General features: G+C 45.6%; 1 protein-coding gene across 1 annotated transcript in view; it reads left to right on the top strand.

Annotated features, from left to right (window-relative positions):
* kif26ab (kinesin family member 26Ab) overlaps positions 1-17,215 on the top strand; it is an 85,796-nt gene that overhangs the window by 53,609 nt on the left and 14,972 nt on the right. The window contains exon 5 of the mRNA XM_080480741.1: positions 12,401-12,584. Coding sequence (XP_080336867.1) covers positions 12,401-12,584 — 184 coding nt within the window. The remainder of the gene's footprint in view (positions 1-12,400; positions 12,585-17,215) is intronic.

Raw genomic sequence — 17,215 nt, 5'->3', positions numbered from 1 at the left:
AAAAAGCCGCTATGGATAACCACCCAAAGAGAAGCGTGACGTCGCCCGGTAAGGCGCAGCCGGGGCCCCACCCTGGAGCCAGACCTGGGGTTGGGGCTCGCATGCGAGCGCCTGGTGGCCGGGCCTTTGCCCGCTGGGCCCGGCCGGGCCCAGCCTGAAGGGATGACGCGGGTCTCTCCTCTTCCTCCTGTGAACCCACCACCCACAGAGGCTACCGTAGGGATCGGGTGCAGTGTGGACACGTAATCTGGCTAATGCTAATGTTGACAGTGGAAAATAAAAAAGTGATATTCACCTTATTCACAAAGCATACATGTATCCAACCAAAGCACAATGAAAAAATATTTACACTTATTGAACACTAAAGAAAGTTTATATTCCTGTTCCCATTCACAGGCCCTTCAGTGATGTACCAGCAAATTGAACTGAATTTAAGCAGAGGGTGGTACTCAAGGGTGTTTCATGACTTGGTTACCACTCTCTGATGATTTCTTTTTAAGATAAAACAATGATTATATGGCGTTTATATGTAATGGAATGTGTTTTACCATGAAAACAGAACAAAATCTGTTATATTTCACTATTTATAGGCTAAAATTTTCATTAAATGAGATTTATGTCTTCATTTATCTCTGTAAAAGGTTTTGCTGTTGGCACAGTTTATACAGTTAAGTGTTACTGTTCCACAGTGTGATGAGTTATTTGCAATAAAAGAACCCTCAGTGACTTTACTTGACACATTGGGCATATTTTTTAAAAACTTGCGTCACATTTATTAGTTTTATGTGCCGAGTGCAGTGGACCAAACATGGTGCCATTTTTACAAATAAAAGATCCAATCAGGCCCACTGGTGAGAAGAAATCCTTTAGTTACCAAATATAGTAACTTGAAACTTCCCATTTACACAACAACTTTTGAGGTGAGGACACGTCGTTATTGCATTTTCGTTGTGACTGTCAACTTCAAAACTGCCAAGTCCCAGGAGAATATGGGCTGAGAGTCATGACTCTGGAGGAAACATTGTTGTTATTGTTTATCCACTTGCACATGTGCAAAAGAACTATTTACTACGGTCATTGTGCATATCCTGAGGAGCAGCATTTAGTTGTTTTCCACCCGTTTGCACGGAGACGGAGTCAGAGCCTCTTCACAAAGTTCCACCTCCTGAGCCTCTTTCCAGAAGTTGCGTTTTTAGTAGCTCCGAGCACCGTTGTCATGTAAACGGACGCCCAAAATGCAAGGAAGTTTTCAGTTTTCACTTGAAATGGTGTAACCTGGGCCTTAAAGTGAGTCATCAGTGTCTCAAGTTGGACCCCCTGCACTGTTTAGCTGGACTGATTTCTCAGGAAGAAAACGTCACTCAGTCAGTGACGACTTGATGTGAGCACCACGACTCCTCCAAGCCCACCTGAAGGTGTTCAAAGGAGGCAGCGGGTGGGATTGTGGGTGAACCAGAGTTCAGTTTGTGTATTGAGAGAGAGAGGAGTGTTTTCAGGCTCTGTGCAGTGCTGCTGAGGAGTGTGGCGGAGTACCTGGAGCAGTGTCTGAGGAGAGACTGAAAATGCTCTGCGAGAGATGAAAGCAGCTGTTAATCTTTGTCAGCAGTGCCAGAGGTGGGGAGACGGCAGTCTGCGGCGCACGGAAGAACATGTCTTCATTATCGTCTGTCACCCATCAGCTGAAAAGTGAATTTTCCCCCCCAACACTTTTGCTCTTTGCTTCGTCTGAACTGATTTTGGCAGAACAGCTGAGCATTTTCCCTGCATGCATTCAGCGATACAGCTTTCAAGACTATTGTATACAAGTTAAAGGCAACTGCTAGAGATTTTCTTTGGATGACCTTTTGACTCCTGTTGCAGGTATTTGCAATCCTTTCCTCTACGGGTCTTGAATTGGCCTCTTTATCTCATTGACTGGAGAATAGATCCTGCAGGGCTTCAGCCTGGTGCATTGTTCACTTACTCATGGTTTAATATTCAAGCCATTTAAGGCCACATTAGCAAGATGTGACTCTGAATCATGGGAGGAACAATGGATTAGAGAGTGAATAGGATTATACCACACAAATTTCCTTCCTTTGCTCATCTTAAGCCCCCCCTTAAGCCCCTATCTTGGCAAGGAAGATTTGTGGTCTTTCACCAAAGAAACTGAGGAAAGTAGTTGGTGTGACGAGGATCAGTGCAAGGTGTCTCGACGCAGACATCTATGGACAGCAAAAACATCAGCTCTGTGTCTCTCTCTGCCAAAAATCTGTTCATATTCTTTGCACTACACTCAGGGAGGTGAGGGTCTTTTGGCACAAGCCACTTCTTCTTGATCTCGTATCCAAAGGTGCAGAAGGCGGAACGGCTTAAGGTGGTTCCCTTGATACTCACAACAAAATAACCAAAATGAACAGAGACGAGGCGTTTACCTCACTGCTGATACACTGGCCTGTTGAAACGTTGTTTACCCTGATGTACTGTAGCAGCAAACCAGGCTTTCTTGAATATTGATGAGGTTTTTTCACTTTTTTGGCGCCAACTGTTCCATTTATTCTTGGCCGACTGGGGATTCCCATCATTGGGAATAAAGCAATTCCAAGCTGGCTGTGGCATAGCCCCACCAATCATTCCTTCCTGTTTCTTTCTCAGGCAGAAAATGATTTACCTCCTCATGGACGGCGCTGTGCTGGCACCGAGCCAGGCCCTCTGATCGAGGAGAGGACTCGGCTTTACACCCTGCTGCTCTGTCTCTCACCACGTCTTTCTTTCCGTTCCGTCTGCATCTTTCCTCCTACCCACCATTCTACCTAATTTATTTTTCTTCATGCCATCTTTACCTCTGCAGTTCGTTCTCCCACCCGTTTACCACTCACAAACCCTTTCTCCCCCAGTGTTTCAAATGATCCCCGGTTATTCAAACAATTCTCCAGAGGACACCCTAATCCCTTGTTTTCCCCCTCAGTCCACAGACTGTTTGAAAAGAGTTCTGAGGAGACCGTGACAGAACCGGTTCACCACTCGTGGGTTGAATTTAGGTATTTATTTCTGGAAAGTTGCTTTTCTTTCCCCCTTTCTCTGACAGGAGAGCGCATTACGTTACAAATATGACAAGCCGGTTGCATAAGGCGACATCACTTTCTTTGCAAAATCTTTTCTATTCCTGTGACAAAGCATTGTATTCACAGACGTTACATGAATGCATTTGGCCTAACCTAATTGGCTGGGGATTGGTGCAGTGAAGATGTGTGTGCAGCCTTGGGCTGTCAGCAGTCAGCACACTCCATTTGATTTTCTGTGTCCAAGGCCAGACACTGCAGGAACAAAAGGCTTGTTGAACACCTTGTTGGAACAAAGAGCCCCCTCTAAAAGGCCCCGGTCCAATGTGTCTGGAACGTGCCAGGCAGGATATTGCTCAGCTAACTGGACATCGCATTCATCGCTGTCTGGTTTGGCCGAGATTCGTTTATCTATTTCTGAGGATTTATAGAAAGTCTATAAATCCTTGCCTGGAGGTGTTTGGCCACTTCCTGCAAACTGCTGCTGTGTAAACCGACACAAGAGAGAGGGGCTCTACTTTCACACTGCCATTAAAACGGCACAAGCAGGAGGAAGCAGCCTTGCAGTCAGTTGAAAGCTTCAGAGTTTTGGATTGATAAGATTCAGCAGACAGAAAGATAAGCCTGTTAGGTTTTTCCTCCAAAGGCGAGAGGGAGCACGCTTTTCAAACTGACTGGATAGATGTTGATTTTGGTTGATGCTGATCCCAATCTGCATGATAAGATAACAACATTTAACAGATAGGAGTCACTTTCTGTATGTATCAGGTAAGAGCCTTTTTAGCCTCCTCTTTTGGGTGAAAATGAACATTTTGCTTGAATTAGCATTCGTTGAGCCACTCTCCCAGATTATTCTTAGTGTTCATGGAGCTGTAGCCTCAGGCAGCTGTTTTGACTGATTTAGGATGTGCGAGCGGAAGTGAGAAAAACTAAATTAATGTTTATACCAGAAGTCCCTTAATTGCAGGGAGACTTCAGAAAGGAGATCAACTCATTACAAGACATCTGTGCCACACAGGAGGCAAAAACCAGCTTTGTCATGCATTCAACAGCCAGTTCCTCGGTTCTCACTCTAAACTGTTTAATGCTGTCTTACATGTAACTTCTATCAGCTCATTTATACCAGTTTTATCCTCCCAGACTAAGGTCATATGGTGCTGACAGTAAGTAAAGATACGTTACATATCCTCATGGAATAGTGCAACAAGTAATACCTGATGGTGTCTATTTCCTGCACAACCTGAACACATCCAGTTGCCTACGTAAAGATAAACAGCTTTCCATGACATTATATCATGATTTGTCCACAGTATCGCAATGCATGAAGTTGAGCCATCATCTTTTCAGTTCAGAGCCAAACATGCGAGTCCACCACAGAGACACCGAAATGACCCAACGTCAGCAGATCATGTTCGTAACGTGGGCCTAACAATTTGGACTGTGTGTGGAAGCTGTTGTATCTGGGGAAAACCAATACAGGCTCAGGAGGAATACGCAAACTCAACTTAGAAAAGCCACAGCTTGGATTCAATCCTCTTGATGCTGTTCGCCGTAAGTGTGAATCAACAGCCCGCCGTACCACCACTCATTTAACATTCATAACCCATTAAAAATGTAAAAAAATGTGAATAAATCCATCTTGTATACAGTTAGTTTTGTTTCCCCCTCGAGCCAATCTCAGCTGACGATGGATTACACCCCGAACATATCGACAACAACACACTCACATCTTCACATTTCTGGTAAATTTAGAGAAACCAGCTCATCGAATATGCACGATTCAGGGAGTAAGCCCAGAGAAAATATGCAAACTCCACTCTGAAAATCCAAATAGAACCACCACACTTCCTCATCTAAATCTACATATTCATAAGGTTACATTCGGAGGATTCCTGATCTTTGCGTATCGGGGTAGTGCAAATATTTACACATGCATGGCCATATGCCTGGGAGATGCTGACACTCGGCAAACAGGCATATTTGACCTGCTAAAATACAGATACTGCACGAGAACTGTGAGGAAGAGTTTATGCATTTGTCCCACTTAGTGATCGACATTGTGACCCTGCTCATAAATCATGTCTGTGTGGGTCTCCTCACTGCCAAGGCTGCTTGGCAGGGTACGGCGTCATCTCATCTTCTCTTTGTAGCACATGATTGTGCGTGTGTGTGTGTGTGTGTGTGTGTGTGTGTGTGTGTGTGTGTGTGTGTGTGTGTGTGTGTGTGTGTGTGTGTGTGTGTGTGTGTGTGTGTGTGTGTGTGTGTGTGCTCACAGACTGATGTCATGCTCGTTTAATCTCCACTGAAGCTTAGCAATGCTTGGTCAGGCTTCAGGTGACCTGGGACTTTGACCAATTTGGCCTGTGTGGACATCATTTCTTTCTCAGTTCAGCCAAATTTGGTAAAAAAAAAAAGAAAAGATAAAAATAAAACAAAACTACGCCATGAACACTTCTCAGTCTTTAAAGTGAACAGATCGAAGTCTGTCTTTCTCCGACAGCTGCAGGATTTATGTTCCCCCCCTCACACCTTTGGGGCAGAGGGCTGTTTGATCGTGTCAAGGGCAGCCCATCAATAAGACAGGGTGTACTGATTTTAGCTCTGGGGAGGTTTTCTAATGATTATCCTTTGACTCAAAACGTACCTCACCTGACAGACCGGCACACTTCCAGCCTGGTCAATCATCACCATCTGCTCATATGGCACTCTGGACTCCGGAAACTCCCCTGCACACAGCAGCATATGTGGCTTCGTGCTCCTACACTAATCAGCCATTAAATTATGACCACTAATAAGTGAAGTGAATAACACTGATTATCTCTTTACCATCGTGCCTGTTACTGTTACTTTGTCCTTAAAAGTGATGGGTTAGACCCTGTTTACATGACAACATTTCAAGTGAAAACACATAGTTTTTGCGTCCCAAAATTTTGTCTTTACACGGAAATGTTTTGAAACCTCCACAATATGAGGTGGTCATAATGATGTGGTTGATCAAAGTATATGAGCTCAAAAGAGATCACATAAATGCCTTTACCCCTAAAAGGTAGGATTGTAGGACAACTCGTTCACAGATGAGAGTTCAGAATTTTTTGGAGAAAATATATCCTGTACAATGTACTTTTACATATTATTTGTAATTTATATTTGATATATTTTCATATATCTAGTTTATGTCCATATGTATTTAGTATAGAATAATATGGCTTTGTCCACCCCCCCCACACACACACATATTATGTTTAGCTTGTAATCGTGTTTATCTTGTAACGTCCTTACTGTATGAGCCCCGCAGCTCGTTAACATGTTGGAAGGCGGACTTACGTGATGCACCTGAACGCATCACTCAAAGCGGTCAGCTACGAAGCGACGTTTTAACTTTTCAACTGCACAGCTTATTTGTTTTCAGAAATACTTTTCTGAAAACAGTATTTTTGAAGACCGTATCTGAGCCGGTGCACGGTGCGTCCCTGTTGAGTTTGCGCTCTGGGCAGCTGCCCATTTCGCCCAAAGCAAAATCAGCCACTGCTTATGTTTTTGTGTCAAATATACTTAATATCTTATGGTTTTGTGGACGAGTTGTCCGTTCTCCTAATGTACTGTGGGTGTGTGCAGCAATGGAGGAGCTGGAGTCATTGTCACCGCATGGCGTTAAGGCTGGCTGCGGCCCAACGTTCCCGTCTCCATTCATGAGGAGCAGCGCTGGCTGCTAATCAGCAGCAGTGGGAGACTCGCTGTGGGTGGGAGGGGTGGCACTAAAGAAGTCTCATATCAGACCCTGTGATCTGATCCTTGCATGAATGGCCGGCGCAGTCTTATCTTGTCTGCAAAGGGGAGGGAAAAAAAGAAGAATCACAGAAAGGAAATGTCAGGGATAGTAAATGCAGCCAACATGGTAATTAGCCACTGAAAGGAGCGACCTAAAGAGCCGTATAGCTGGCCCGGAGAACAGAGACAAATTTGCACAAACAAGCTAATGGGTGTGCCAACTAATGATTCTCTGGGGCAGAGGAATTTCTCTTCTTAATTTGACAAAGCTTGAAAAAAGAAAAAGGCCGGAGTGATTATTGACAGCGGGCTAAAGTGAAGCTTTGAAAGCAAACATCACTTTCTCTGCTCTGTGGTCATTGACCTCCTCTTCCTCCTCCTCCTCCTCATCATCCTCGTCCTCCCTCACTGTCACCTCGAAATCTAGATGTCCTTCCTCAAACAAAGGCTCCAGGAGAGCTTTTCTTTTTAAAAGGCGCTTGATTTTACATCTGTCTCGCTTTGGCTCATTTATATATATTGCAGTCATTATCTGTCCCGGAGGTCTGTTCATAAGGAGACAGTGATGGAGCTGAACGCCTATCAGGACACTTCCAACTGTGACCATTTGCTATTTTTTTTTTTTGTCATTTTGATATATAAGACTAGAGAGCAGTGAAGCTGGAGCAATGGGCATGAGACTAATTACTGTAAATGTGACCAGAGTCCACGTTGGTATTGTGTTCTACTCATCCATTGTTACCGTCCCAATGGAAAGCGTTGGAGAGCATGCAGCAGGAGAGAAAGCCGTTTGCTCTTTAAAATAAGACCACCTCAGCCAAATGAATCTATGAGAGGTAAGCCTGCTGCGGCCAGGAATAAGGTAAAGGTTACCCGATCTATCAGACCGCCTTCATTACGATACTGCAGCTCCCAAACATGTAGGCAGGGTTGTTTGTATTTTTCTGTGGGTTTTCTTTTTTTCTTTTTGCGTCTGAATTCAATCCAGCAGAGTTCATGGAAGGGGCACTGTGTCAGAAGGAGAGCGGCAGAGAGAGCGTTGTGCTGAATGTACTTTCATCTGGCAAGTCTCACACCCACTCTGTTTGCCGATATGTTGTAGTAGGCACTCTGCAGCCAAAGCAGCAGCCTTTCAAACGCGCCGGGCTGGTCGGGGGCTGAGAGGGCTTACTGGTAAATTGGCAGCCCAGGGAATACAGGGCACTCTCACCCCACCGCTCACCCACTCACATGCTTTCATTCCCCTTTTTACCCTTGACCATTCACCGACTGCACTCCGTCTCTGTGGCCGGCATAAATCTGCCTTTCTAAGATGTCATCTGTTCATTGTCCGTCTCTCTCTCGCTCCCTTTCTCTCTCATTTTCTTTCTTTTTTTTTTTTTTTAAATCTCACCAGCTTTGCTGTTGAGTCGGAGCATCAGTCATTCAAGCAATCCATCTCTCTGCTCTTAAGTATATCCTTCCTTATCTCTGTGTCGCTCCTTATGATTAATAATGCTCTCATTCTTCTGGCTAATTACATCCTTAGACAATGACAGAAGAAAAAAAAAAAAAAAGCCCACAAATGTGCAAAAACAATCTACACTGGATAGCCACACAAGCATGTACACACACACACGTACACACTCTCATGCTCATGCATACATGCACTGTAGGCATACTAACCAAGTCTGTTTGAAGTGAGGGACCCTAAAAGAAGAGAGGGCTCCTGTATGCATTAAGTATTCATGTGACGTGTGGTGGGGTTCATACATGTGTGTATGTGTTTGTGCACGCCACTGTATGAGACTGTGTGTGTGTGTGTGTGTGTGTGCGTGCGTGCGTTTGTAGAGAGAGAAAGGGAGGACTCGCAAATTGCGCCGCAAGCAGCCAGCAATCGAGCGCTGACACCTCGTCTGGCAGTCGAAAGGAAAAGGGGCTGGGCTGAGAAAAGAAAGAGAGAGAAGCAGAGAGAGGGAGAGCAGCGTGTGTGAGAGAGAGAGAGAGAGAGAGAGAGAGCGAGAGAGAAAGAGAGAGAGAGGCAGGCAAAGAGAAACACGGCAGGACAGCTGCCAGAATTTCTCCGATAGCAGGAGACGGACCAAGAGGCGGAACAGGAGTAGGAATTCTCCTCATTCTCAGCCACCCGAGGAAATCTCCCAGCCCTGCCAGCCAAGCCGATTCCCTCTCTCTCTCCTTCCTTCTGCCGGCGAGCAGCAGCAGCAGCAGCAGCAGCAGCAGCAGCAGTAGCAGCTCAGACTCAGGGAAGGACCGGGGCATCAGGATCTACAGCCACTCACAGCCGACACCACATGCTGGATTAACTGAATGAGAGAAACCATCTGCAGCCTGTGGGATAAACGAGGACCTGCATGTGTGAAGCTGAGGGCGAGCTGGTTTACAGCCAGCTTCCTCTGCCCGCCTGAGCCGATGCTGAACTTTGAGACGTCGTGGAAAGAGTTGGAGCTTCTTCCTGCGAACAGAGGAGGTGCCCCGTCTCGTCCTGACCTCCCCCTCACCTCTTCTTGAGAAATTCTGTGGATTACGCCACCCCCCCCCCCCCCCCCCCCCCCCCCTCCATCCAACCCCCCCACCCCACTGTGCCCCCGTTGCTTTCCCTCCAGGGCACTCCTCCTGTCTGCCCACCTCCACCCTGCCCCACCTGGCGCTGCTTCCATTCAGTCGCTGTGACGCCCACGCCTCCACTCCGTCCTCCTCTTCAATGCCCCCCCCCCCCCCCCTCTTGAATTTAACACAAACCTCTGTGAAATCAAGTGGAACCTCCATGATTGCGTTCCGAGCTCAGAGGACCCCTGTTGCCCCAACTAGTGAGCCGCCACACCTCGCTCTCTTCCCGGCAACTGTTGCCGGCCGTCTGATAGGTCGCAAATAATGGAGAACAGTGACCACACAGACATGGACCACAAAGTCGAGCTCTACCATTTGTCCGTTTTTTGACTATGAGCACAAACTAGATAATGGATTGGAAAGAGCTGTAAGTACACACATGGCTGCATGATCTAACGGCTGCATGTTGAAACAAGCCTTCGGTGTACTTTGGTGGCTTTGCTTATGTTAACGTTTGGCACAAAACTTATTTGCAACTGATGTTTCCCACACAAGAGGGGCAGATCCGCCTTTGCTTATTAAGAGCAGGCGGTGTAGGAAAACAGCTTCATTAGCATAGAGATTGAGAGTGAACAGGTGGACAAGCTGTTGTGGGCAAAGAAATTTGAGCCCGTCCTCGCCGCCTCTTTTCCAATGACTGATCATATAGTTGGATGAGGCAGAGAGAGAAGAGAGAAGGAGGGAGAGAGTGAAAGCGACAAGCAATTAATTTCCCTGTGTACCTGGTGTTGCGGTGGAAAAAAAAAACCCTTCAGTATAATCATCCCTTTTTTTTTTCTTCCCTCAGCCGCCTTTCAAGAACACATGTGGCCTGATCGTCATTGTGAATTAAACCTCAAGGTTACCGGCTCGGCTTTTTGCTTGGAAACACTCCCGCAGTGGTCAAGACAATTATAAATTTAGTGTAGCGCCTTTTTTTCTGTCTTAGGGTGATCAGTGACGTTTGATATATGTCTCTGCCGGGAGAGGAGAGACAGAATGAGGTGAGAGACAGAGACGGGGAGACACAGGAGATTTATCTTGAATGAATGTGCTGCGGATGTCTCTCATAAATGCACCTACACACCCGCGAGCCTGCACACACACACACACACACACACACACGCGCGCGCATGCAGTGGCGCACAGCCACGTGTACTCCCATGTAGTTTCCTCCTTTCTTTTCCTCCATCCCACATTCATCTATTCCATCTCTTTTTTTTTTTTCAGTCACACGATCCGTCTCGCATGCTATCACACATAGGCAGCTCCCTGGGGAGAGCCTTCTCCTGTAGCCTCCTTGGATGCAATAATTATTCCATCAGCCAGCAGTGTGTTCCCTGATTGTGCTCTTGGGCTGTCGCTGCAGGGGGGTGTACAGTGGAGAGGGGAGCGTTGAGCGGAAGGGGGGGGGGGCTGTCACTCCAGGACGCAGGGAGAGGGGAAGGGGAAGGGGGGTTGCATTTTTGGCAGCAGCCCACCCAGTCCTGTCCGAAGGAGCCCAGAAAAAAAAGGTCTAATGAGCTCAGGTTGGCCTCTTAGGAAACTGCAGCTCACCAGAACACACACAGATCTATAGATCTTTTTGCTCTCCTTTTTCACAACCTTTATTCTTTTTTTTTAACAGTCCTCCGGTCCACTCATTGCTTCATCTTCACAACCGCCTCTTTGTCTTGCCTCTATTTCCTTCTATTTCCCCAAACTGCTTGAGTGAAAACCTTTTAGGTGCATTTGAATTTCCTGTGGGTTTTACTTTCCTCACTGACCTTGAGGAGGCGTGCGTGTGTGTGTGTGTGTGTGTGTGTGTGTGTGTGTTTGTGTGTGTGTGTGTGTGTGTGTGTGTGTGTGTGTGTGTGTGTGTGTGTGTGTGTGTGTGTGTGTGTGTGTGTGTGTGTGTGTGTGTGTGTGTGTGTGTGTGTGTGTGTGTTAACTGATCCAGGGCGATGCCATACCTGGAACCACTCCAAAAGTCTGTCCAGATTCCCTGAAGACCAGGCAGAGATACTGGTGCCGTCCTCTTCAGTCGCTGGAGTTTGGACAGAAAGAGTGCATACTGTATATCCCTGAGTTCCCCTGGCCTGGTTGCAAATTCATCCTCTTCTTTGCGCAGAGTATGAGACAAGAGACTGGGATGATAGTGGATTTTAATTAGAGCACTGTCAAAAAGCTGGATTGGGTTACTGCAGTGGGGCCAGCACAGCATATCTGCCACATTTGTCCGTCTTGATATTACTGGAGAAAAATGGAGAGTTTAATTAACCTGCCTGCCTCTGATCTGATTGCAGTGGCGGTCAGCGAGCATGCAATGATCAAAACCTGCAATATCCATTACATACCTCGGCTTTGAATTGAAACGATGGGTGTACACACTCTTTTTGTAACTGCTTTGGTTTTATAATGGGGATGGACGGAACTGTATCCCAGAGGGTTGTGTTGAAACAGACTTCACCTGTCACATCCATGGCAGTTTTCTTTTTTGTGTGTGTTTGATCAAGATAAATGAATGTATTTACTGCACCTTCCTTTTATGACAGCCTATATTTGGTTTGTGACAGGCAAAGAGGCTTGGGGGTGGATCGTTTGTCTTGCAGCATTGTTACAAAATAAATCAAGACGTGAGAGAAAAGTGCCATCTCTGAAGGAAGTAGAGGACGAGGAGATGGCCGAAAGGTATTTTTTGCGGCCTGTTTAAACGGCAACTATTTCAAGTGAAACTACAAAACTGTTGTGGCGTTTTAGGCGTCCGTTGAACAACGATGCTCGGAGCCACTGAAAAGAACAAAATCTCCTTCTGACTTTGTTTTCTTCGGCGAACTAAAATGAGGTTGTTGACCTTTATGTGTCCGTATTTGTGTGTTACACCGCATGGTTTCGCACCTAAAAATGTCAAAGGTAGACGTTTGAAATCAATGAGCTCTGTGTTGGAAGAAAACATTACAAAATAAACAATTTGCTCAAAGTTTGTGGCTCATTTAAGTGAGATGTTTTCCTTTTGTCTCTTCCAGGGCAGCTCAGAAGCTGAATCTGTCCTCTAAGAGGAAGAAACACCAGCCCTCGCTGCTCCACCCACAGGAGCCCTCCATCTACCCCACCAACTTCAGCGGCATCCTGCAGGTGTCCCCGCCCCCGGCCCCACCATGCCTGCTCCGAGCCGTGTCCAAAGTCAAAGAGAACCCAGGGATGGGAAAGGTGAGATGTTAAAGACCTGATGGGCAGAGCACCTCATGTTAGACGTTGTTCACACTTGTGAGTGTTGGGAAAAAAAATGTCTGCAACTTTCACCATAATGTTGGCTTATATTGAATAAAGATAAAAGGAAATAAGAGTGTCGTAATCACAAGAAACATTCCCCACTGAACAGGCCTGTTTGATATTCCCAGGTAGAGAGGTCAGTTAAATAGATCAAACATTAATTAAATAGATGCAATGTAATTGAATTGCGCAGGTTGAACAACAAAAATGAAGACGAAAGACATGATGAACGCAAGAATTACAACCTCAGCGTATTTGAATTAAAACACTGGTTAATGTCTTGTCTATGTTTTTAAGAGAAAAATATCACCCGGGGGATTTGGGGCTGGTTTCAAGTGATGATGGATTGTTTTTATGCATTTTTGTGTTCACACAGAAACGGCGCAAACCCTGAACACAATGTAGTTTTCATGTAGGGGCCACAAGTTGGCGCTGTTGTTTGTTTTTGTAATGAAACTACACACACATTTGCAGAGAACTATACATTAGAAACATTAACAATGACGAGTTCGTAAGGTGACCAAGTTGGATTGCTATTCCAAGTGACTCCAAACTACCAAGTCCCCAGGAGAACATGGACTCTGGGAGTCATGACACTCTGGAGGCCGCCATTGTTGTTGTTGTTGTTCCTCTACTTGTCCATGTGCAGAAGAACTATTTTGCGAAGTAGCAGCAGCATTTCAGAAACGTTGTTTTCCTCTGTGGAACGGGGAGAAGCTGCATTTCAAACAAACTGCATTTTCAGTGGCTGTATGTGCACAGATACACAAAACGCAACGATAGTTTGGATTTTCACTTTTGAAACGTTGCCATGTAAACGGGGACTTAGTCTTTGCTGAGTGAATTAAACACCTCCTTGTCAAATGCACTCAGTCCTCTTGTTTGACCTGTACCATGGTGCAGACATCGATGCAGGAATGGCACCAAGCTTCGGGTTAACTGGACCAAACACAAGTGTGAACACACCGCAAGTCGTCATTCAGCGCTTCCATCACCGCAGAGCCTCACGCACACACGCGTGTATGGACATAGAGAGCCCTCTATTTGATGGGGCGAATGCAGCGCGGCGACAGACTGGTCCGCGGGCAGCGTGCCGTCTGGACCAGTCCATGCAGATGCAGCCAGATAAGCCTGCAGGAATGTCATGAATTCACTCAGTTTCGGAGAGGCCAGCATTCCTCTCTCTGTATACAGAAAGAGAGCAAAAACTGTAATTCACAAGCGTGTGGTCACGTTAACTGCAGGATTTCTAATTCCATTCTGGGTGTAGTGTGCGATGATGAAAGTCAGTCTGGCAGCAATAGGACAGTCATTAAACAAAGCTGTATAAACACATCGCTCTTCCTTTGTGGTTTATTGGATATTGTTTGTCTGAACTGGCGTCCTGTATTTATAAAGCAGAAGAAGTCCCCTAACAAGATTAGATCCCACCTGCATAGGAAGTGCTCGCTCCTGTTGCCAGGTATCCAGACGGTTGAAATTTTGCCACGCATTGTAAATCTCCCATTGACATGTGCCTTCATGAAAAACCTGTGTTATTAGCAAGCCTATTCAAGCCCACACCTGATATACAGTACTGTATATACTGTTGATCTGAGCAGCTCAAAGAAGAGGTTTAACCGAGGATTTATGATACAGTTCCACGATCTATAAGGACTGATTTTTTACATTTTGTCTTTGTAAAAGCAAACACATTCATGTGGTTTCTTTTGCTCCTTTGTCCCCATCTCGCTCCCACTTGTGGAAGTCCAGCTGAAACAACATACCCAGAAGCCCGCACGGCTTTGATTTCACCTGCATGTGTTTCATATTAATTCAGCTTGAGACCTGGGCGAATGTCTTGTTTCCATCATGCGTATGTGGGTCACTTCCACTTCTCCGCTTTTGACCTAGACACAGTTCTCTCTCAGGTATAGACAGTTGAGTGGATGGACAAGCGCCAAGCTACACTAATGGATTTTGTTGGGGATCAAGGGACTGGGAAACGGGGGCCATTAGCACGGGGTCCGAGGTGTGAAAATACTGTAGCCAATCCTCTGTGGCCTCCGGTGTCTGATCTCTGCCAACATAAATAAAACTGAGACACTGGCCGGCCTGGTAGCCTCTGTCGACTAGACAGACACTCAGCAGTCGAATGTTGAAGCACAGTTTAAATGTCACAGCAAATATAATTTACTGAACATATGCACATGTCAGTCATGATAACGGCCCCCTGTGGAGTAAAAAGAGAGTTTGCACTTGGTCTCTACAATCTAAGATGAATTTGCTCGGTGAGAGAAAAGGATTTCCAGTCACATTGCTTCAGAGGGAGCTGAGATCTGTAGCAATATTTATACACCAGTTGGGGGGGGGGGCTTTTGTGTAGGCGTGAAGACAGCGGAGAGTCCCAGACTGAGCGAAACAGTCTTCTGTCAAAAAGGAAAGAGAGGTACTTGTAGTTCAAGGTTTTTATTTCAGTGCCTGAGAGGCATCGTCGGTGCTTTTTCAGCTACATTTCAAATGGCTTGGTATTGAGATCCATGTCACATCCACTGTAGTGTATAGAAGGTGTTGCTGTAACTGCTACAGTCTGCTAAACATATCTCGAGAGCTGTTTCTGTCCTGTCAGTCACAGATAGATTTTCACTGTGACTGTGGAGAAATAGAAGTGGCACATATCTGACCATCAGATTGTGAGGCAGGTTAGCAGTTGTCAGACTTTTGAAAGGAGGCTATTGTAGATGAGATCACGCCCGCGAAGACCACACACTCAGCAGCTCTGCAATAGGAAACTGTAACATACAGCAGCCAGTGTTAACTTTACAATCACCTGCATGCGAATTGTGATGTCTTCTCCTCATGTGGAGCTCCAATAGCTTGTAATTGAGACCCCGTTTATACAACGTTTTTGTCGTGTTCTAGGTGTCCGTTTACACGACACAGTGCTGGTATCCACTGTCTTTTGGACTTTTTGAAACTTTTTGAAAACAGCCCCCTGCTGTTTCTGTGGAAACGAATGTCATTTACAAAACGTTGCCGTGTAAACACAAAACCTATATAAAATGAGAACAACACCAATGTGTTTCCCCTTGAAACGCGGTGAAAGCTGGACCTGAACTTTGGCCATCCATGACCCTTTGCTATGGTGACTTCTTTTCCTTTTTTCAACCGATACTGACAATTCCAGACAGCAAACACTTTGACTTTGTCAGACTCAATCGAATTCTTACACTTGTCACATTTTTGTAGTTCTAACACGTTAACTTTGAGGATATAATTTTCACTTGTTGCCAGTTGTTGAGCTATAAAGAGCTTCTAACTGACTATTCCAGTGGGGAACTTCAGTGTTAAGGACTTGCAGCAGGTGGGGAGGGTGGCACATCTTAAACAGACCACTACCCCCCCCCCTCCTTAGAGACATTTACAGTGGCTGGCGATAACAGAAGGTCTGCTTTATCACATAGGACTGTCAGTTCTGTACATCATCCCTGCTATGCTCAGGAAAGAGATACATTTTGGGTGTTTGTTTATACAACAGCGGTGCTCGGAGCCACTGAAAACTTAACTTTTTAAAAAATGGCTCCCAAGGTGGAATTTTCCGCCCTCGCCTGTCGTCATGTAAACATAGGAAAACACAACTTTTCAAAAACAAACAACAGCACTCACTAGTGCTCGCGGTCCAACATGAAAACTACATTTCTGCGATTTCCGTAAAAATTGACATTGTTTTGAAAACGTTGCTGTGTAGACGTAAAAGTTTTCGGAAACGAAAACACGTTTTCATTTCAAATGTTGCCGTGTAAATCGGGCCTCAGACTGTTCACATCAACTAAGACTTAAAAACACCTTTATACCTTTTTACCCCAAATTAACCAAGTTAGACAAACATATGCACACATACACATGAACTAAACAATGACAGTAAATTCTGATAGCACATCCCATCCACTAACATGCAGCATGATAACGAGAGAATTCTTCACGTGTCTGTTGTCATTATGTTACCTTCCTATTGTTCCCATTGTTTGGAAGAAGCACATCCATACAACAGAAAAGCCATAGTTCCGTAACCACGGCGATAACATTCGACAAGAACGGGCTTGTCTGAGCAGTGCTGAGTCAACGCCGTCACATGTAGGGTGAGCTGCCGTCCTATTTAGTGTTCTATGATGGCACTGTGGTATGTGTTAAGGCTATAAGCTCACATAATGAATGTCAAGACCCAGAATGCAGCAGGGCCACATCATGGGCTCTCGGTATGGAGCAAGATGTAATTTCCAAGTGAAGGAAGGAGAGGAGAAGGAGGAGAAGTGAGTAGGTGGGAATAAGAAGGGGGGGCCATATGCTCCCGCTCTCCCATGCTGCGAAGCTGCTCTTGGTCCAGGAAAAACAACCACGAGCGAGATAATCCCTCAGCGGGCCGCTTCACACACATCAATTTCCACCATTTGCGGCTATGACTTTCAGAACTCACCTTGCAGCTTTTTACTAACACCATTAGGCAATGTGTTGACCCATTGGGTGTTTCTATGGTAACCTTCGATGTCCATCAGTGTTTGTATAGTCGATGTGACATTAATGCGGAGTGC

The sequence above is a fragment of the Lipophrys pholis genome (assembly GCF_963383615.2).
Source record: "Lipophrys pholis genome assembly, chromosome: 14".
In the NCBI taxonomy this organism is placed as follows: Eukaryota; Metazoa; Chordata; class Actinopteri; order Blenniiformes; family Blenniidae; genus Lipophrys; species Lipophrys pholis.
The sequence above is the reverse complement of the archived record's forward strand: the minus strand, read 5'-3'. Positions and strand labels throughout refer to the sequence as shown.